General features: G+C 46.6%; 1 protein-coding gene across 1 annotated transcript in view; it reads left to right on the forward strand.

The window, feature by feature from the left end:
* Positions 1-22470, forward strand: part of TMIE (transmembrane inner ear) — a 48086-nt gene extending 25616 nt beyond the window's left edge. The window contains exons 3-4 of the mRNA XM_054990971.1: positions 8766-8915; positions 22169-22470. Coding sequence (XP_054846946.1) covers positions 8766-8915; positions 22169-22470 — 452 coding nt within the window. The remainder of the gene's footprint in view (positions 1-8765; positions 8916-22168) is intronic.
* Positions 22471-23270: the final 800 nt, after the last annotated feature.

A 23270-nucleotide genomic window follows, 5' to 3' on the forward strand; every position in this document is an offset into this window, starting at 1 on the left:
TGAAATAACTCTCCATTGAGTTGCACTGTAAGCACAGATAAATGGCCAAGAATCTGGTGTGATACTCAGCGACAGACGCCCCCGGAAGGCCTACAAACTGAGAGCCAGATTGGTGTAGTGGTTAAGAGTGGCAGGACTCTAATCTGGAGTGCCAGGTTTGATTCCCCATTCCTCTGTTTGAAGCCAGCTGGGTGACCTTGGCTCAGTCACAGCTTCTTTGAGCTCTCTCAGTCCCACCCACCTCACTGGGTGGTGGTTGTGGGGATAATAATAACACTTTGAGAGCCAGTTTGGTGTAGTGGTTAAGAGCGGCAGGACTCTCATCTGGAGCGCCAGGTTTAATTCCCCACTCCTCCACTTGAAGCCAGCTGGGTGACCTTGAGTCAGTCACAGTTCTCTCAGTGCTCTCTCAGTCCCACCCACCTCACAGGGTGATTGTTGTGGGGATAATAATAACGCACTTTGTAAACTGCATTGAGTGGATGTTAAGTGTCCTGAAGGGCAGTATATCAATTGAAGGTTATTATTATTATTATTATTATTACAATGAGCAGGCAGCTTCTTTCACCCACCCACCACTAACCCCATTTTGCTGTCAGGATTTTTTACTCCGCAAAGGCAGCCTGAAGCCATCAAGGCAGCGTGATTAAAACCTGTTTTAAAGTGACGTGAATGAGTTGCTCTCCTGGCTGAGTCATTCTTCAACAATGCAGCCGTGATTTATTACAGTCTGGAGACATTTCGGGGGGGGGGTGTCTCACAGGCCCCCTGATTGAGTTACTGAACATTCCGCACCACCCCAGAGAACGGTTCTGCAACCACATCAGCGCATAGCAGCACCACAGAGCATTGAGCCAAAGCTCCATGCTTGAGTGCAGAAGTACATCAGCGCCTGGAAGACAATTCTATGCTCACACTGCCCTGCTTTTCAATAAGAGGCTCCAAATTTTGGGACCGGAGCCTCATAAATCAATGCTTATTTATTTACTTGCCAGCTTCATTCATTGCTCACCTTTCCCATGAGTGAGCTACCAAATATAAAAAACAATTCAAACCGAGAACATAATAAGGCTTTCAATGCAGATTCCCCATTTTATTCTCTATTTTTGCCTTTTGGAATTTTTCTGTAACTTGCCAGAGGTGAAGTTCAGTTCCTTCTCTAGGATCTCAGAGAGGAGGGAGTTATGAGCTCTGAGTTGTCACAAGCGTCTGTGCATACCCCTTATGGCCTGAACTTGTTCCACAGACCGTTCTGACGGTGACTGAGAGTCTCTCTACACCAGACGCCTCAGCGCGTGTTCATCAAGTGTAGGGAGATGCCATGTTAGCCAGGAAATGTAGTTTAAAAAGACAGAGTTGGTGGAGATCACTCATCAGGAGGATTTGTTAATTTCATCTTTGCCTCCCCCAAAGGCTTTGTCAATTTCACCTCTCTAAAGGAGAGCTTCATTCATAGGGAGGGACGCCTCAGCGCATGTTCATCAAGTCTAGGGAGATGCCATGTTAGCCAGGAAATGTAGTTTAAAAAGACAGAGCTGGCAGAGATTGCTCCTCAGAAGGTTTGTTAATTTCATCTTTGCCTTGGAAGGCTCTGTCAATTTCACCTCTCCAGCCTAAAACTGGGTGGAATGGCAACCAGAGGGCAGCCAGGAATGGAAATGGACTGGAGCTGCCTTCCAGAGCTGGGCTTGGACCTGGAGAGGTAATAATGGGTGGAAGTTTCCCTTCTGGCATTTCACAGCACACAGCTCCAGTGTATAGCAAAGCCTTTGCCCTGCCGCTGGCTCTGTCTTTTTAAACTACCCTTCCCAGCTAACATTGCCTCTCCCGACATGTGCTCTTCATGTGTCAGATGTTTAGTGTAGAGAGATTCACAGTCATGCTTATTGACTGATTCCGTGGGCTTTAAAAGGGAATTAATTGGACAGATTTATAGAGGAGAGGCCCATCCATAGCTATTTACCAACTTGACTAAAATGGCTGCTTGACTTGTGGACTGTCTCAAGATGTGGTGATAGCTGCTAGCTTAGCTGGTTTTAAAAGGGGGTAAAAAGGTTTTTGAAAGAGAGGTTTCTCACTGGCTATTAGCCATGATAGTTGAACGGGACCTTCGGGTTCAGAGGCAGAACGACTCCGGTTCTCAGATGCTGTGGAGCAGGCAGCAGTGACGTGTGGTTGTCTGTAGGCCCTTCCTGTGGGCATTCTTGTGGGATCTGAGTAGCCCCTGATGGAAACCGGACTCTGGCTTTTGTTGGCCGGTCTGATCCGGCAGGGTTTTTCTTATGTTCTTACATGGGTTGCAACATTATTGTTGAGCAAGAAACCTTGCGGGAAATTAGATTCTCAGCCGGAGAAAATACACTTCCGAGAAACCAGCGGTTCTGTCACGGGCGCTTAAAATCTGCAAAACTGAAATGGCACGGGCGATTAATTCCACACGGGATGCGCCGTTCGCGGCATTCTGGCTTTTATTTCTCTGCCTCTGGCAATCTAGTGAGGGGACTGTTGGGGAGGGGGGGAATTTACACCATTAAATAAGCGTTACTGTTTTGGATGGTAAAGCTAGCCAGATGTTTTACGCTACTGTGGAAAACAGAGTTGTGGAAAAGAGAACAGCTTCAGGGTGGTCTTCTCAACCGTGCTGGCGAATGGAAGAGAGAAATAAAAGGTCTTGGGAAATCAGTACTGATGTTAATAGGGGATCTGAATGAAGAAATGCAAATTGGACAAGACAAGAGCTAATTGTCGACTTCTTCAGTTAGCCAGCGGCCTGGCCGTGTTCTGTCCCATCTTGAATTCAAAATCACGGATCCCTGGTATCGGGAGAAGCTTGAGCTCATGTTGCAAGTTCCTTGGGACAGGATTATGCCACAGGGCCTAAGCAAGGTGTCTTATTTGTTGCAGGCTACAGATGAAGTGAGTAAGGAAAGAGCATCCTTTATGTGCAATGTGGCACATTCCTGTGCCCCAAGGAGCTTACAATTTAAGATCCAAATTACTCTCAACGTTGGGAAACCCTGGCCGGTTCTCCTGATGTCCTAATTTAAGGTGAAAATAACACCTGAGGGGAGGGAATATTTAGATCAGGAGAAGGGAATTGGGGCAGTGGGAGATCAGTGCCTTCTCAGGCGGTATTCCTGGAGGAGCCGCCCCTCCTTCCCCACAGAGGGAGATGTTGCCAGCTGATCAATTGCTCAATGTGAGTAAGAGACCAAGCAGCAGCTGCCAAAAAGAGACAGCAGGGGCAAGAAGCTCCCAGGTTTGACGATGGGTTCCCTGCCAGGGTGTGAGTAGAGTTGCTAACTCCAGGTAGAGAATTTCCTGAAGATTTGGGAAAAGGGATGGAGAATGAGTACCCAGTTTCCTGGAAGTAGAGCGTAGATGACTGGGGAAGGCAATGGCAAACCACCCCGTAAAAAGTCTGCAAGGAAAACGTTGTGATGCGACGTCCCCCCATGGGTCAGTAATGACTCGGTGCTCGCACAGGGGACTACCTTGACCTTGATCTTTTGGGAAAGGGATGGAGTACAGCAGTGATATGGTTTTATTTGTTTATTTCATTACGTTTGTATTTCACTCTCCCTGAAAATCAGGCGCAGAGCAGATCGCATCAGAAATGTAAAACGGGCAGCATAAGGGTTAAAACTCATCGAGTAAGAACAGCGTGGCATTCTTATTGCAATATGCAAAAGCCCCGGTGGGTGGCAAGCTGCCTGATGTTCAGAAGACGAGAGGAGGATCATATTCCCATCTGGCAGGAGGCCGAAAGGGTGCTCACCTCAACCACTGTACGCCTGGCGGAGCACCTCTGTCTATGTGATGCAAAAGAGTTAGGCTTGCCAGCTCCAGGTTGGAAAATTCCTGGAGATTTGGGGGATGGGACCTGGAGAGGGTGGAGCTTGGGGAGGGAAGGGATCTCATTAGGCTATAATGCCATAAAGTTTGCCTTCCAGAGAACCAGTTTGGTGTAGTGGTTAAGAGCGCAGGACTCTAATCTGGAGAGCCAGGTTTGATTCCTCACTCCTCCGCTTGAAGCCAGCTGGGTGACCTTTGGCAAGTCACTTAAGAGCGGCAGGACTCTAATCTGGAGAGCCAGGTTTGATTCCCCACTCCTCTGCTTGAAGCCAGCTGGGAGACCTTGGGCTAGTCACGGCTCTCTGGAGCTCTCTCAGCCCCACCTGCCTCACAGGGAGTTTTGTTGTAGGGATAATAATGACATACTTTGTAAACTGCTCTGAGTGGGCATTAAGTTGTCCTGAAGGGCAGTATATAAATCGAATGTTATTATAATGTTATTATTCCAAAGCAGCCATCATCTCCTGGGGAACTAACCTCTATGGCCTGGAAATCAGTTGTAATTCTGGGAGATCTCCAGTCACCACCTGGAGGCTGGCAACTCTACACAGACACCATCCTCCAAAGCAACCAATTTCTCAAGAAGAACTCATCCCCATCATCTGGAGAGGTAATTCTGGGAGACCTCCAGTCACCACCTGGAGGGTGGCAAGCCTAAGTGTGGGCCCTGTGATGCCAACTCCTGATCGAGTAACTTACTGTAGTGTGCATGTAGCTCCAGGAGAATCGAAACACTTCGGAATTGTTTTTAGCCCAATCTGACCTTCTTAAGAAAAGGATGGAGTAATATTGCAAGGCGAGGACGGGGAATATGAATCCATTTGCAGCAGCAGGATTTGAATCCAGTGGCACCTGAGAGACCAACAAGTTTTTCAGAATGTAAGCTTTTGACACTCAGAGCTCCCTTCTTTGGACACTAAAGGAGAAAGGAGCTCTGACTCGCAAAGGCTTGTATTCTGAAAAACTGGTTGGTCTCTGAGAGTCTCTCTACACGAAACACCTTGGCCGGTGTTCGTCAAGTATAGGGTGATGCAATATTAGCTGGGAACTGTAGTTTAAAAAGACAGAGCCTGCCGAGTTCGCTCCTCAGGGGGCTTGTTAATTTCATCTTCCCCTCCCCAAAGGATTTGTCAATTTCACCTCTGCAGTCTGGGATGGCAACCAGAGGGCAGCGAGGAAAGGAGATGGGCTGGAGCTGCCTTCCAGAGCTGGGCTTGGATCTGGAGAGGTTCTAATGGGCTGAAGTTTCCCTTCTGGCATTTCACAACCCCTTCACACAGCTCCAGTGTATAGCAAAGCCTTTTCCCTGCTGCCAGCTCTGTCTTTTTAAACTACCCTTCCAGCTGCCATTGCATCTCCCAACACGTGTTCTTCACGTGTCAGATGTCTTGTGTAGAGAGATTTCTACGGTGCCACTGGACTCAAATCCTGCTGTTCTACTCCAGTCCAACATGGTTACTCACCTAAACCATTGCAGCAGGTTCCTTGGGGGGGGGAAAGAAGAAGTGCCAGTTTTTGATGAGTCAGGACAGTCCCAAGTCTTTAGCATAAGAGGCCCTTTTGTTTAGAGTTTTTATCTGCAGCTGTTCCGGGAATGACTTATAACTAATCCAGCTCAATTTTTAATAAACTCCCAGCTGTCTCTTAAGCTTTAATTGAGTTGTTTTATTTAAAGCTCAAGTTGATCATTTCAGCCGCTTCTTTTCGAAGTGGGGGGGACAAAAAACCTCAAGTGCCTTTCCCCACCATCAATGCACATGACATGCAGAGAAGTAAGCACCCCCTTATACCAAGCAGGCGGAGAAGGAAATGAGAAGTTAAGCTACGGTGGTGCTAAATCCTTGGTGACCGACGTTTGCGTTCTGCGTAGGGATGAGTGGATTTCTTCAATTCTGTGCTGCATTTTACACGAGTCCAACCTGACTAGGAGAATTCCTAATCCCAGAATCTGGAACATGGGCAGATTTCTTGCGTGCCTTAGAAGCTGTGCATAAGTCTATGGCCAATGACGTGCTCCCAAAGGTGAAGGAATCTGGTTACAGGAAACCTTTTCATTTCAGTGAGACAAGCAGAATAAAAATAAAGAACAGTTAACACATTATATTATAAATTCAAAAACGTTCAGTGAGATAAGCTGGCTTTACTAAGAGTCTCTCTACACGAGACGCCTCAGCATGTGTTCGTCAAGTGTAGGGAGATGCAATGTTAGCCGGGAAGCGTAGTTTGAAAAGACAGAGCCAGTAGAGATCACTCCTCAGGGGGTTTGTCAGTTTCACCTCTCCAGTCTAAAACTCTGCGAGATGGCAGCCAGGGGGCAGCAAGGAATGGAGATGGGCTGGAGTTGCCTTCCAGAGCCAGGTTTGGATCTGGAGAAGTTTCCCTTCTGGCATTTCACAGCCTTTTCAAACAGCTCCAGTGTATAGCAAAGCCTTTGCCCTGCTGTCGGCTCTGTCTTTTTAAACTACCCTTCCCAGCTAATATTGCCTCTCCTGACACGCATTCTTTACATGTCAGATGTCTCAGGTAGAGAGATTCAAATATACCATCTAATGATACAATATCGTCTTTGGAGGGTGGCATTATACGTGGCTGAGCTTCCTTCCCTCCCCAGGCTCCACACCCAAAATCTCTAGGAATTTCCCAGCTGAAAATTGGCAACTCTAGCATCCTAGCAACCCATCCCCAAACCCTGAAGTAAAACTTGCTGTGTGTGTGTGTGCTCACGTATGCGCGTTCAAGACAGAGCACACACAACAGCCATCCAGAACCCATAAAGCCTCCTCTGCACACGGGTCAAACATGCCATGCTCCAAAGAGCATCTAAGCAGTTAAACTAGAGTGTTCCCAACAGATTGCTTTGGAACAGATCTGCATAAATTGCCCGTGTTAGTAACAAGCAGCATTTTCAGAAGCCAGGCAGAAGACTTTGCTAAGCGTTGATTAAACTCTTCAGTGGCCCTGCTTCTGTGTTTACAGCGTGGAATGGGAAGGCGGCTGCTTTCCCTTAGAGCCAAGCTACAAGTGACGCCTTACACAGGTTGGACACTTGTCAGCTTCCCTCAAGTTCTGGTGGGAAATGTAGGCATCCTGGTTTTACCGCTTGGCTCTCCATTACAGCTGCAAGACCAGGACGCCTACATTTCCCATCAAAACTTGAGGGAAGCTGACAAGTGTCCGACCTGTGTCAGGCGTCCCTTGTAGCTTGGCTCTTAGTCTCATTTATGGCAAGGGTTAGGTTTCCTCCCAATCTTGGTTGCTGCATTTTTTTGCATTTGACAGAAGTGAGGTCTCCTGCATGTTGCCACAGGAAAGGTCAGTTTGGATGGACGGCGCCTGGCCAGACTGAAGAGAAACAAACATTGGCAGAATGTGGAAGGATCCCGGGGGCAAGCCCCGTCTGACGTCGAGAAGTTCAAAGCAGGCTGGACCAAGGGGATGCTGCCAGATGCGGGGGGGGGGGGGGGGGAGGTTGGGGCGGCACTGGGCGAGTGATGTGGTGGCGTGATGTTCATGTTGGAGGGATCTTCGTCCTCTGGAGATCAGCTGATCCGGAGGAGCTAGCCGTGTTAGTCTGTAGATGCAAAATAGTAAAGAGTCCAGTAGCACCTTTAAGACTAACCAACTTTATTGTGGCATAAATTTTCGAGAACCACAGCTCCCTTCGTCAGATGCAACTTTATTGTAGCATAAGCTTTCGAGAACCACAGCTCCCTTCGTCAGATGCAACTTTATTGTAGCATAAGCTTTCGAGAACCACAGCTCTCTTCGTCAGATGCAACTTTATTGTAGCATAAGCTTTCGAGAACCACAGCTCTCTTCGTCAGATGCAACCTCACGGTTGCATCTGACGAAGAGAGCTGTGGTTCTCGAAAGCTTATGCTACAATAAAGTTGGTTAGTCTTAAAGGTGCTACTGGACTCTACTATTTTGGAGATCAGTGGTAATTCTGGGAGATCTTAGACTCCACTGGAGGCTGGCAAGCCTGTGTGCACCACAGAGGCCTCTTGGCTTAGTTGGTTCCAAGGCTCTTTCCAATCCACCCCTGCCTGTGAGGTGGAGCTCCCAGAGAGTTTCTGTACACCTGAGTAGACAATACTGAGGCAATACTGGAGATCTTTACTGAAGATTGATGTAACACACCCTTATACGTTGGAAACCAAGCCTCAGAGTACAACAATAAATAAAGAGCATTGTGTGAATGCAGTCCTGGGTCTACTGCTATAATTGTATTTTATCACACAATAATAGAGCTCTAGATAAAACACCGGGAGCATTTCGTGATTGGTTTCTATATGTGTGGGTGTGTTTGATTATAAATTGTTTACAACTGACCACTGAGGAAGGCCTGAGGGCCAAAACGCGTCTGGTTTTTTTACTGTACCTTGGTCTATTTGTATTGGTCATTGCACTGTACCGTCATCTGTACCTTGAGATGTTTTAGCAAGTTTTAGCATATACATGTAGCCTGCCATTCAGGCCTTTTGTTTTAAACTTGTTTTTAATCTACATTTGTGCACATTTATAATAAATATTTTCTAATATATTTTTAGGTTGTTCCTTAACCCCTCTATTTTGTTCCCCTGCTTGTTTGGGTTGAGTTTGTGGGGATTTTCCTCCACACACCCCTTTTTCTTCCTTGTTGTTACAATCTTTAATATCTCCAGCCAAAGGGTTCTCATGTGATTGGAAAAATCCTCCCGAAAGCCCCGAGAGCTGCTGCCAGCCAGAGTAGGCAATGCTGTGTTGGACTCCCTTCTTGACTCTGGCTGGCAGCTTCCTTTCTTCCAAATTCCCAGTTTCCACGTGTGTTTCCTGAACGAGGCCCTCACAAATCTCTTTTCATTTTGCAGGAGGTGTGATTGAAGCCGTTCTCACTCTCTTTCTCCCCCTTCCTTTTCTCTTCTCCGTAGTTATAACCCTGTGCTGTATCTTCAAATGCCGGATCCCCAGGACCAAGAAGGAGATCGAGGCACGGTACGCCAAACGGCAAGCCGCCAAAACGTATGCCGACAAACTGGACACGGTGCCGCCACTCAACGAGCTCACAGACATCCCGGGAGGTATTTTTTCCTCATCTGTTTGAGCTGCCTTTGGAGCGTATGAAATATGGTCCCAGGTGCCCCATTCTGAAGGAGCCGCATACCAAAAGCCCATTTGCCTGTCTAGTTCTGTGTTGTCTACTCTGGAAGGTGGCAGCTGTCCAAGTCGGGGTGGGTTGGGGCTTTCCCAGTCCTGTTGTCCAAGATCTGTGTAGTTGGAGAAGCCAGGGACTGAATCTGGGAACCGCTACATGCAAAGCCAGAATCAGAATTTTATCGTATTTGGCTGTTGGCTGTTATAAGTTTGCAGAACCAAAGGTACAATTGCACTATAAGGTGCAATGCAGGCATTCTACCTAGGATTGCCAGTGGGAGGGAGGGACCCAAATCAGCCTGGCGCAAAGTGCGGGAGTGCTCCTGGGGCGGCATGAAGATGTCATGTTGTTGTGCCACTCCAGGAGGCCTGTTCTACCACCTTTCCCTCCCACCAGCCAGAGGGGATCCCCCACTGAGGGAATGGCAACCCAAATTTTATTCCTGAGCCATAGCCCTCTGCCCTTAAGCACTGATCCATTGGCTTAATACAATCTTTGCTGACATTGGATAGTCCTAAATGCAAAGCAGAACTGTTGAGCCATGAATTCTTCTGCAAGCAAATCTCTGCCATTGAGGGCACATACGGGATTTGCAAAGCTGCCATAGTGACTGAGAGCCAAGCTACAAGTGATGAATTACACTCGCCTGGCGAGTGGACAGACTCGCGTGTATTCCTCCCTGTTCACTTGCCATTCACTTGCGCTCGCCAGGCGAGTGTAATTCATCACTTGTAGCTTGGCTCTCAGGCTCTCTAGCTAGCCTTGGAACCACTGGGACAGACAGCTCTCCAGGGCCTCAAGAATAGAACGACCTTTTTCAGTGCCTTCTCCCCGAGACCCTTTACTGGGAGATGCCACCAGAGGTTGCATCTTGGCCATTCAGCATGCAAAGCAGATTCTCTGCCACTAAGCTCTCTTCACAAAATGAAAACACGCGTGCAAACCGTAAAGGTTTTTCCCCATCCCAAGGCAAGCTTTAAGTGACTGGCGGTTTCACCTGCCTTCATTTCCATAAGCCTTCTGGGGGATTCTGTCTCATCAACCAAACTGAATCCCTTGGATGTGAATTTTGCAAAAAGCATTTGAAGTTTGCAAACTATAATTTGTCAAGCAGGGGATCAATACTTTTCTAGGCCTTTGCACTTGTGTTTTCTTTTGCAGATCATGTTACTTAAAGTCACCTTTACTCAGTCTTTTATATGCACTCGAAAGGGGGCAAAGCACACAGTAACAAGGAGGGTAAATTTGACATCTGGTTACAAAACTGTAAGACAGTTAGTGGCTGCTAGGAGGGGGGTGGTTGATCACAGAGAACCGGGACAGGTCACATTTGATTTGATCCTGTATTGGCTCATATACTCTTTCCCTCTTTTGTAAGACAGAGGGAAAGAAAACAGAGCTTGAGTCGGAGAGATCACTCGTACCTCTTTCTCTCTTTCTTTCTCTGTTTCTCTTTCACATCAACTCCCATCACCACTGCCGCTGACTCACTATATGTCCCTGAGCAAAGTCATCAAGATGGAAAGAGTTTTGCACAGTTTCAAGAGTGCAGAAAGCGAAACAGGCTTTTTGAATGTCAAACCAATTTTTGACTTTGCTTTTGAAACTGGGTTTGGGGTGATTCTTTGAAAACGTTAAGCCTTAAATCTTGCTGGTGAATCTTAACACAATCCTAAATATCAGCTTGTCCAATGTTAATATTCAGGGTGTGTTTTCCTAAAACCAATCAACCCTATAACAGCCAATTTGGAGTATGCTGCAAACACATTCGGAGTTGAATTTTACCAGAAGAATAATAGATCTTCGAATCTCCTGTGAGGTGGGTGGGACTGAGAGTGCTCCGAAAGAGCTGTGACTGACCCAAGGTCACCCAGCAAGCTTCAAGTGGAGGAGTGGGGAATCAAACCTGGCACTCCAGATTAGAGTCCTGCCGCTCTTAACCACTACACCAAACTGGCTCCCAAAGTGTTATTATTATCCTCACGACAATCACCCTGTGAGGTGGGTGGGGCTGAGAGTGCTCTGAGAGAGCTGTGACTGACCCAAGGTCACCCAGCTGGCTTCAAGTGGAGGAGTGGGGAATCAAACTCGGTTCTCCAGATTAGAGTCCCGCCGCTCTTAACTCCTACACTCAAACAATAGCGGTCTACCTTGCAACGCCGTTGTGATGGTGAACTCAGTAAGGACTGCAAATCCCAGGTGTTGATTGCAATACTTCTGCTGACATTGCCAAGTGATGCTTCACATATATAAGCTTGGCGATTATTACAACACCCTTGCAATGTAGACTTTTATTGCAGGTTGGAGGAGAGGTTCCTTACTGGATACCGATTGAGTTCATGGGTGAGATTAGATTTGAACAGAACAGTTTCCAGCTCAGTCTCTCAACCTCTACTTGCCCAATGCAGAGCTCACATCTGCATTAGGTGTAAAAACACTGGCAAAAAAAAATGTTTATCTCCCATCAGTTGCACTCCCTACAAGGCCAGCCATGCTTCAGATCCTTAAAGGCTTTGCTTTATTTCCTTAGCCCTTGCTGTGGCTTTGTTTTGCTGTCTTTTCATTCGTTGCCTTTCCTGATTCTCTACATTCTCCAGGCTCCACTGAAAGCCTCCCGACTCTTTCAGGCCAAGTTGAATCGCGGACTCTCAATTCTCTGCCGGTGGTGAAAGAGGAAGATGAAGTTACCCCCCGCAGCCACTAGAAGGCGCTCTCTGTCTACTTTCTCTCTTTGGCTTTCCTTCTTCATCCCTTGGAGAGAAACCTTCACCTTGAAGATTCGTAATTCCACATCTGTCTTCCAGCATTTTCTGGTCTAATTCTAGCATTTCCTGCTTTTTGGAAACAGACACTGCTGTAGTCATGGGGGTGGGGGGTGGGAGGACCCATTCATAAGAACATAAGAACATAAGAACATAAGCAAAGCCATGTTGGATCAGGCCAGTGGCCCATCCAGTCCAACATTCTGTCACACACAGTGGCTAGAAATCCAGTGCCATCTAAAGGACTGTCAGTGAGGCCAGGACACCAGAAGCCCTCCCACTGCCTTCCTTCCAGCACCAAGACAACAGAGCACCACCTCCCCACAAAGAGAATACCATCTATCTCCTGTGGCTAATAGCCACTGATGGACCTCTGCTCCATATATTTGTCCAGTCCCCTCTTGAAGCTGGCAATGCTTGTAGCTGCCACCACCTCCTGTGGCAACGAATTCCACGTGTTTATCACCCTTTGTGTAAAGTAGTATTTTCTTCTATCTGTTCTAACCCGACTGCTCAATAATTTCATAGAGTGCCCACGAGTTCTTGTATTGTGAGAAAGGGAGAAAAACACATCTTTCTCTACCTTCTCTAACCCGTGCATTATCTTGTAAACCTCTATCATGTCTCCCCTCAGTCGTCTTTTCTCCAGGCTAAAGAGCCCCAAGCGCCTCAATCTTTCCTCATAGGGAAAGTGTTCCAACCCTTTAATCATTTTAGTTGCCCTTCTCTGTACTTTTTCCAGTGCTATGATATCTTTTTTAAGGTGTGGCGACCAGAACTGTACACAGTACTCCAAATGAGGCCTCACCATCGATTTATGCAGAGGCATTATGATACCGGCTGATTTGTTTTCAATCCCTTTCCTAATAACCCCTAGCATAGCATTAGCTTTTTTTATGGCAGTCACACACTGTGCTGACGTTTTTAGTGAGTTATCTATCATGACTCCAAGATCTCTCTCTTGGTCAGTCTCCGCCAGTTCAGACCCCATCAACTTGTATTTATATTTTGGATTTTTGGTTCCAATGTGCATTACTTTGCACTTGGCTACATTGAACCTCATTTGCCACATGGATGCCCACTCTTCTAGCCTCGACAGATCCCTTTGGAGTGCCTCACAATCCTCTCTGGCTTTCACCACCCTGAACAATTTCGTGTCATCTGCAAATTTAGCCACTTCACTGCTTAATCCCAATTCCAAATCATTAATAAACAAGTTAAAAAGCATTGGACCCAATACCGACCCCTGTGGCACCCCACTGCTCACCACCCTCCACTGTGAGAAGTGCCCGTTTATACTCACTCTCTGTTTCCTATTAATTAGCCAGTTTTCGATCCACAAGAGGACTTGGCCCTTTATCCCATAGCTACTGAGCTTACTTAGGAGCCTTTGATGAGGAACTTTGTCAAAAGCTTTCTGGAAGTCAAGATAAACAATATCTATCGGGTCTCCCTTGATGGGCAAGTTGATGGGCAGACAGAAGGAAAAACTTCTTCATTTTTTTCTCTTGTGAAACTCACTGCCACTGGATGTAGGGATGTTCGTTAGCTTAGCTGGCTTTAAGAGGAGATTAGATAAATGATTAAATGGAGGCTATTGTCCTTTGGTCATATCATGAGAAGACAAGACTCACTCAAAAAGACAATTATGCTAGGAAAGATTGAAGGCAGTAGGGAAAGAGGAAGACCCTACATGAGACAAATTGACTCAGTAAAGGAAATGGCTGCCTTCAGTTTGCAGGGCTGAACAATAGGACATTTTTGGAGGTCGTTTATTCATAAAGCCGTGGTAAATCAGAAGTGACTTGAGGGCACATAACACAAAGAGATAAATACGGTTGGGGTTGAGCTTCCTCCTCATGTGAGATGGTTAAGAATGTGACACATGCCCCCTTGATATGCATTTCATGCAATACATGATATCTTAATGTTTGCACATTTAGGCGCAAGACACATCTACCCTCTCTCAAGTTTAAGAATCCTAGACCTGCACTAAGGCCTGAAATCTGTGGAAGAAAATAGACTATCTAACTCCTGTTACCGAAAACAAAACAAAGAATCGCCAAAAGTGAAAATGGGTGATAATTTATCAGGAACAGGAACCAGAAAATCAGGCCAATTGGAGCATGTGTTTCTCTCCTTACATGCAGAAAGGAATTCCAGGGGCTGTACTACCAGGATTAGAGGGAAACTACACACAATACTGAAATTCTGCAATTGGAATTCTGGCACCCATTTATTTATTTATTTATAGTCCACTATTCTCACAGGGACTCAAGGTGGCTTACACAATATAAGTCAATACGATCAAGGGCTGGGACAGTCAGTAAACAATACGATGACGGTATGGGTTACAGAAATTTGAAAAGAAGCAGAAATCCAATGAGAGCTGAAACAGAAAATAAAATCAAAAGATAAATTGCTAGTTAATCTTGTACTTATTCCCTGACCTGGATAGCCCAGGTGAGCCTGATCTCATCAGATCTCAGAAGCTAAGCAGGGTCAGCCTTGGTTAGTAATTGGATGGGAAACCTCCAATGAAGATCAGGGTTGCAGAGGCAGGAGATGGCAAACCACCTCTGATAGTCTCTTGCTATGAAAACCCCAGCAGGGGTCGCCATAAGTCAGCTATGACTTGAGGGCATGACACATACACACTCCTGTACTTACAAATCAAAACGGGCAGCCGTGTTAGTCGATCTGTAGCAGTAAAAAAGAGCAAGAGTCCTGCAGCACCTATAAGACTAACAAAATTTGTGGTAGCTTTCATGAGTTGCAACTCATTCCTTCAGCTGCAACATTACCACAAATTTTGTTAGCCTTATAGGTGCTACTGGACTCTTGCTCTTTCTGACTTGTACTTAAAAGAACTTCTATTTTTTTGCATATTAGGAACTGGTCCAAGGTAGAGCATCTTGGCACAGCCTGATCTGTCCTTGATATCAAAGGCCTTGACACAGAATGCCAATCCAGGCGAACATGTTCATTGATTTCCATGTAGCCAGGGAGTTCCCATCTCAATCAGAATTTAGGAGTACAAGCTTGAAGTTGTCCACCAAGGTTGCTCTTGGCCAATCACCGCACAAGTCCAGATAAAAGGAAGTTAACATGCCAGAGGAAAATGCAGTAAGTAATCCATAAGGGCACTTTGACAGCTTGGCCAAATGTTGGGATTCAGTTTTCTTTTGCAGCTCAGTTGCTCTAATGTTAGGCTTTGAGTGCCCCATTGCACTGGATATGGCTGTCTTAGGATCACAGCACATGTATCCTTTCATAATACCAGGTGCTAAGAAAGACCTTTCTCTACCAGAGATCGTACAGAGGCTGTACCGCTTTGAGCCCAAGTGTACGAGTCTCATCCCACCCATAAAATGCAATTACAGGCCACGTGTCGCCTCAATTTGCCTCAAGGTCATGAAAGGGACAGGATTTTTAATCTTTCAACGTGCATACCATTTTGCTAATTGAAACCAAGCGCCCTGCTGTGTTGATAGCATTTCTAAAGGTGAGAAATTATATGTGTTATTCAAGGGCATGCCTTTTTTGCCTTCCTTCCCTGTATGTCTCCATGGCAAACTGAGGCGGCACCAACCTGCAAGTAGTATTTTATGGATACTGGAGAGCTGTGACCAGTCAGAGCACACAATTCCAAGGCACGTGGAGTGATGGTCCAATTTGGTAAATGGCAGCTTGAGATTTTTTAAAAAGAGGATAATTATGTGTCTCTACAAAAATCTGCTTCACAAGATATGAACTATTGGTCTTGCCCATATCTTGTAAAACCGAATCTTGCAGAGGCACGTAATTATTCTTGTTCAGGTTATCAACCCATGCTGTCAGACCGTTCTTCCATGCAGGCTGCTTTGGAGAGCTCTTGCAAAACTGGGAAATTAATTTTTTACTCTCTCTGTTGGTGCTGATGCCCTTTACATCTGCTTCTTTGTACTAACTTTGCTAGATATGAAGAATATAGCTGGATTAGTCACGGAAATCATAACAGCATCTACATAGAGGCTTATTTAAAAAGTATTACATAAACAGCAGTGACTGGATTATATTAACATGAATTAAGAAAGGTGGTTTGGCGCAGGGCTTTTTTTCTGGGAAAAGAGGTGGTGGAACTCAGTGGTGGAACTCAGGACCGCACAATGACGTTACTTTGGGTCAGCTGGAACAAGGAGGGAGTTTTTTAAAGTTTAAATCGCCCTCGGCGAAAATGGTCACATGGCCAGTGGCCCCGCCCCCTGATCTCCAGACAGAGGGGAGTTTAGATCGCCCTCCGCTGGAGTGGCACGGAGGGCGATCTCAACTCCCCTCTGTCTGGAGATCAGGGGGCGGGGCCACTGGCCATGTGACCAATTTCATGAGGTGCCGGAACTCCATTCCACCACGCTCCGGCTGAATAAAAGCCCTGCTTTGACTCATCTGAATATCAAAGGATATCATTACTCTCCTAGTCTAAGTCATGTGAAGTCTTGAAATAAACAAAATCCGTGATATATTGCTCAAACTTTTTTGTTAGGGTGTTGTCAAAAAAGGGATCTAGAAAGAACTGAGTTCTATCTGTTACTAAAAACTGATACAGAGCCAGTGTTAAATGTCAGTTAAATTCTGAATTCTCTCCATTAACAGCTCGGTACTATAGAAATTAATAATAATGGTATAGTAGAAGGCATTCAAGTATGGGAACAGTCGGCAATTTTATCTTTCATTCCGTAAATGTATTCTTCACTTTTCTGGTCAATTGGAACACCCAAGGCAGCTAAGAAAAGAATATCAAACATCTCAATAAAATAATTTTTTAAAAAGTGCATCAAATTATCAGTCAGAAATAATGACATCTATAAAGCTACTAATCTAACAGCATCAATAGCTCAGGATCACAATCATTTCTTTTGGGAGGTCCTCCGGAACAAATGTGTTTTCAGGCTTTGCCAGAAGGCTCACGGAGATGGTGCCAATCATAACTCCAGGGGGTAGCGGAGGTACATAACTTCGGGATAAGGAAAATTGGTTCATGACAATGTTAATAAAACATAAAAGGATACTGCGTGGGCATCGGATAACATAATCTTCTTACTTCTGAATCCATCACACCTTACAGGTTTTATTGAAACCTGCTCCATCACTGGATACAAGATCTTTTGAGAGTCTGATCTCTACTAATACTTGATAAGTCTTTATCAAATAATCAGAGAATAAGAAATTAGCCTCTGGCTATGTAAGTAAATGAGAACGGGACTTGGGTATTATAATTTAAAAACAGACTTGGGGCCGGTTATGATAGCATAGCAGCAAAATCTTCACGGATCTAAAGGAAAGCTCCTGTGAAATCCAGTTTTGATGGTAACTTACTTTAAGAAGTTTAAATAAACTTTACAGGTTAGGGTACAACCGTTGCGGAAGACTCGGGGCCAAGCTACAAGTGACGAATGATGCTTGAACAGTAAGTGGATTGAGTGGAGAGCAAATGAACAGGGAGAAATACACTTGCCGTTCAAGTGTCATTCGTCACTTGTAGCTTCTCCCACAGAGTGGGCCCAATTCCTCTATTTTAGAAGTGCTCTATAAATATCAAGTGCTGGAACGGAATTTTTAGACATGTTAGAGATTATTTATTTATTTATTTATTTTATTCGATTTATACCCCGCCCTCCCCATAGATGGGCTCAGGGCGGCTGACAACATTGAAAAAATACATTAAAAGTCACAAAAACATAAAATCAATAATAATTTTTTAAAAATCATTAAAATAGTCCAGGAGCAGGCTATTTGAACAAATATTGGGAGTCCGTATACGGGCATAGCAGATGGCCAAGGGCAGCCCCAGAAGAAGTGGTGGTCTTAGATGGAAGGAGGGGGACACCCGCTGGCACTCAGCTGAAGGCCTGGCGGAACATCTCCATTTTACAGGCCCTGCGGAACAGGTCCTGCAGGGCCCGGATCTCCAGCGGGAGAGCGTTCCACCAGGCCGGGGCCAGGGCAGAAAAAGCCCTGGCCCTGGCTGAGGCCAGATGTGAGCAGAGTCACCTGGGCTCAGACGGATGTCCTTCGGGCCGGGGACCACCAGGAGTTGCTTGTCTGCACAGCGCAACACCCTGCAGGGGACGTAATGGAAGAGGCGGTCCGTCAGGTATGCAGGTCCCAGTCCGTGAAGGGCTTGAAGTGATACAAATATCACTTATCAATCTCTCTGCTGCAAGATATACTTGACCTGGAAGATTTAGATATAATTGGAAGATATGGGCTAGTGGTGGTGGTGATAATGATTGGATTAGTACAAGTGCCATGCAAAAACACGTGGTCCAAGCTTATGGAGCTGATTTAATTAAACTAACTCTGGCTGGTCAGCTCCACTCCACTAACTGTGGTTAGTAGTCAGACTTTGTTCTGAAACAGATTTCCTGATCATGGTTATTATTTCATATGTTTCTATGAGTCTCTTTACATGACACGCCTCGGCTTGTGATCTTCAAGTGTAGGGAAATGCAATGTTAGCCGGGAGGCGTAATTTAAAAAGACAGAACCAGCGGAGATCACTCCTCAGAGGGTTTGTTAATTTCGTCTTTGCCTCCCTGAAGGCTCTGTTGATTTCACCTCTCCAGTATAGGATCACAACAACCAGAGGGCAGCAAGGAATGGAAATGGGCTGGAGCTGCCTTCCAGAGCGGGGCTTGGACCTGGAGGGGTATAATGGGCTGAAGTTTCCCTTCTGGCATTTCACAGCCCCTTCACACAGCTGAAGTGTGAAGGGGCCTTTGCCCTGTCGCCAGCTCTGTCTTTTTAAACTACCCTTCCCGGCTACCATTGCATCTCCCGACACATGTTCTTCATGTGTCACATGTCTCATGTAGAGAGACTCTATGTGACAGAGAGATGCAAGCATCCGGCCTCAATTCGAGCTGGTTCCATGGGATCACGATGGTTCCATGGGATCACGATTTCTCAATATAGGCAGGGATACCGGCCGGCATTCTGTAGGGGAAGTGGAAGAAAGAGTAAAGCCGACGGAACCGGCATTTGTTGAGGGATACAAGGATTTAAATGATCCTCTGCAAGCTGAATCCTGATTTCACAAACCAACCATGGTTAACAAACAAACAAATCAGCTTTAGGCTGATCCTGCACTGGGCAGGGGGTTGGACTAGATGGTCTGTATGGCCCCTTCCAACTCTATGATTCTATGAGTTTGTTTGAAACGAACCTCCAAGATGTACTTTTATGCTCTGCAGCCAGAATGGCAAATTTCTAAAAAAGAGAGAGGTTTTCATAACAGAACGGGTTTGGAAATTGCAACGTCGTTTCTATGATCAAATGAACAAATACGAGTCGGAGAGGGCAGACAAAGAGACAACTGGACTATTAAAAATGGAACAGATGCCTTCGAGCAGTGGCTGCCCGTTCCAGCTTCTCCGGGGCACAACTCTAAGGGCTTTTCCGCACTGGACTTTTGCTGCAGCTTGGCTTTATAACTGCCTCATTTCCCCCCTCCGTTACACAGTGTTGTTTGTCAGGCATTTCCCCCCTGATGCTGTGTAGGGTTACCCACTCAAAGTTATGAAATTCCTGGAGATTGGGGGTGCAGCCTGGGGGGGGGGGGGTTGGGGAGAGAAAGGACTTTAAAGGGCACAATGCCATAGAATACTCCCAGGGCTTCCAGGCCCTCCCTGGCAATCTTTGGGAGGGGGGGCAGTGGTTGGGTAGTAGGGTTGCCAACTCCAAGATTTGGGAGCTGGAGCCTTGGGAGGGTGGAGTTTAGGGAACATAAGGAGCACGGCAGGCTATAACGCCGTAGAGTCCTCTCCAAACAGCCATTTTCTCCAGCAGGACTGATCTCTGTGGCCTGGAGTTCAGTTGTAATCTGGGGAGATCTCCAGCCACCACCGGAGGTTGGCAACCCTAATTGGCAACTGGTTCTCACGTACTTTCTCTGTGGCACTGGCTGATAACCTCACGTCTGGTGCAACCTAGGAGTGAGGGTGTTGCACGAGAGTCGATTCTTTAGGAATCAGCTCTGGTGTGATGTCGCGGCTTCTGGGCTGTGCTGAAAGCAAAGTCATTGGCCAGGGACACGGGCCGTATCCACTCCCCCACCCCCTTTGCCAGGTTCCTGCCAATGGCAGGCAATCTTCAGGCGGCCTGCCTTCTCCTGCCAATCACCAACTATCGGTGGACAAAGATGTCAATCGATAGGAATTTTCCTGCCACTGGCAGGAAACTGGCAACCCTGGTCCCCCCTCCAAAGCAGCCTTTTCCCCAGGGGATCTTATCTCTGTAGTCTGGAGATTAATTGTAATTCTGGGAGATCTCCAGACCCCACCTGGATGTTGGCAACCCAAACACTGTGTGTAAGGTAGAAGGGGCAAATGATACAGATAAGAAGTTCTGTTGCAGAAAAAACCAGAAGAAAGCACTCATTTAAGCATCTGGGTGTACTCTTGGTTCCTCTTTCTCTGCTGTGATGGGTAAACCCTGGCACACATTTACACAGACTGTTCTTCCATCCTTTGCCTGCATGATTGCTGTATTTAAATGGTAAAGAGTCCCGTGCACCTTTAAGACTAACCAAGTTTATTGTAGCATAAGCTTTCAAGACTCACAGCTCTCTTCGTCAGATGCAACTTCATTGTAGCATAAGCTTTCGAGAACCACAGCTCTCTTCGTCAGATGCAATTTTATTGTAGCATAAGCTTTCGAGACTCACAGCTCTCTTCGTCAGATGCAACTTTATTGTAGCATAAGCTTTCGAGACTCACAGCTCTCTTCGTCAGATGCAATTTTATTGTACCATAGGCTTTTGAGAACCACAGCTCTCTTCGTCAGATGCAACCTTATTGTAGCATAAGCTTTCAGGAGCCACAGCTCTCTTTGTCAGATGCAGTAGAGCTGTGGTTCTCGAAAGCTTATGCTACTATAAAGTTGGTTAGTCTTAAAGTTACTACTATTGGACTCTTTACTATTTTGCGACTACAGACTAACCTGGCTAACTCCTCTGTGTCTGTGTATTTAAATAGGTCCTCCTAGTCCACAGAGACTCTGATTCATGCAAGGCCTCTTTGCAGAACTCTGATCCTGCCTGTCCATAGCAATCTCCAAACCCCCTGCCCTTAGACCTCTGGTTCCCCTGTGTCCTTCTAGCTGGTGGAACTCTTGCGGTAACTCCTGTAAAAGAGTGCAGGGGTACCATAGAGCGGACAAAGGCTGGAAGGAGAACCTTCCTCTTTTGTCAGGGTTGACACACTTGCACCTGACAATGTAGGGAGTTTTGGGAGGGCATGGGGAGGGGGAGCATTGTGCAATGCAATGGCGTCACTTTCAAGTGAAGACCGAAATGTGGCATCATTGCATTGTGCAGTACTGGGATGCCAGCCCCCAGGTGTGATCTGGATATCTCCTGGAATTATATCTGACCTCCAGACTATAGAGAGCAGTCCCTCTGAAAAATATGGCTGCTTTGTAGGGTGGACTCTATGGCATCAAACACCAGTGAGGGCGCCCCCCCCCCGCCATCCCCAAACCGTGCCTTCACTAGGATTCACTTTCAAATCTCCAGGAATTTCCCAACTTGGAGTGGGCAACCCTGTGTGTCACTCTAGGAATTCACCCAATCTTTATAGTAAAGACCATAGAGCAGGGCTCATTTTGAGGGGAAATGCACAGGAATGCATTTCCGGCAGTTCCCCAAAGAGGTCACATCAGGTGGCTCCACCCACCTGACTCTCGGCCATTTGGGGCCTGTTTCAGCCTGGATTGGGGCCAAAATGGCCCGGATTGGGCCTCTGACGGGTGGAGGATTACTCTCTCACTCAACAGTGGCCTGATCCTGACCATTGTGGACCTATTTTTGGCCATTTTCAGCCTCCTTTTGCCATTTTGGGTCCAATTTCGGCCCTGAATGGCCAGGATTGGGTCCAAAATAGCCAGGATAGGTGATGTCAGAGGGCGTGGCATATGCAAATCAGCTATGCTAATGACACACTTCCAGTGATGTCAAGGGACATAGCATATGCTAATGAGTTATACTAATGAGTTATGCAAATGAGTTCCTCCAGCTCTCTTTCTACGAAACGACCCCTGCCATAGAGATTTGGGAAATTCCTAGAGCATTGCAGAAGTGATGTTGCTGCATCTGCAAAATCATTTCCCATCTCATTTTCTCCTTCTGTGAGAACAGAAGAGAGCCAGCTGGGGCATGAGGCTGCCTGACACAGGGCAACCTGGCAAGCCTACGGAAGCTGCTCAGAGCTCTTTAGGGGGGAATAAAATCACAGAATGACGGGCAATACGCGCATTTTGCAGCATCCTTCCATGCTGTGCCCCAAAGAGATGCATTCTGCCCCCAACCTTTCCTTCGTTCTTTCTCACACTCCTCCCTCTTGATTTTCTCCCTCCTCAGCTGCCCCAACTCCAGTAGAAGAGAAGAAAGAGGAGGAGGAAGAGGAGGTGCCCACCGTGTCGGGCAAGGTCGACGGGAAGAAGGACGGATCCAAAGGCTCCAAGAAGAAGAAGGATGGCGAGAAGGGGGCCAAAGACGGCTCTCAGAAAGAGGGCAAAGAAGGGTCCAAAAAGAAGCCGGGAGACAAACAGGCAGAGGGGAAGAAGCAGCCCGAGGAGGAGAGCAGCAAGGAGAAGCCCAAAGGCAGTGCAGCAGCGGGTGGGAAAGGTGGGAATCCTGGAAACCCCAAGGCCTCTGCCAAGAAACCTCCGCCCAAGAAGTGAGCCGAGTTGGGCCAGATGCTTCCCCACCCAAAGACAAGAAGGAATGCAGAATGTGGCCGGCCAGAGGATCAGGTCCCCCCCACCCTTGGGCTTTCGGGACACGCTTATTCTGCCAAAGGGTCCAAAAACAACAGGTGTGCAATTAGGACCAACCAAAACATCACAAAACAGGATGTTTTGTGAGTTTCCCTGAACTCTTCATCTGGCCGGATGCTCATTTACGAACTGGGGAGGAGGGAGGTAGAGGGGGTTTGATTTGAACGTCCAGCCAGACGAAGTGTTCTGGGGACTCGAAAAGCTTCCTATTTTGCCATATTTTGGTAGGTCCTAATACAAAAACACATGGCACAGCTGTAGTTTTTGGATATTCTTTCCTGTGGACCAACATAGCCAGATGCTAACATTGTCTTCAGAAAAGCGTAACTGCTTGAAAAATAAAGCAGAAGTGAACTTTAGATCAAAAATAAGGCAGATAATATACTCCCTCTGGGTTCAAAGAGCAGTTGGTTTGTCAACAGAGAATGACTTCCAGCTGGTGACCCCTCCTCAAACCACAGGGGTCACTGAACATAGAAACATAGAGCTAGAGGTACCGCAAAGGTCATCTAGTCCAACCCCCCACAATGCAGGAAATTCACAGCTACCACTGCTCTGTGCCCAGAGGAAGGCAAAAAACCTCCAGGATCCCTGGCCACTGTAGTCATCATAAACACTCTCTAAGAGCCAAGCTACAAGTGACGCCTTACACAGGTTGGACACTTGTCAGCTTACCTCAAGTTTTGATGGGAAATGTAGGCATC

This window comes from Eublepharis macularius, chromosome 11 (genome assembly GCF_028583425.1).
Source record: "Eublepharis macularius isolate TG4126 chromosome 11, MPM_Emac_v1.0, whole genome shotgun sequence".
Lineage (NCBI taxonomy): Eukaryota > Metazoa > Chordata > Lepidosauria > Squamata > Eublepharidae > Eublepharis > Eublepharis macularius.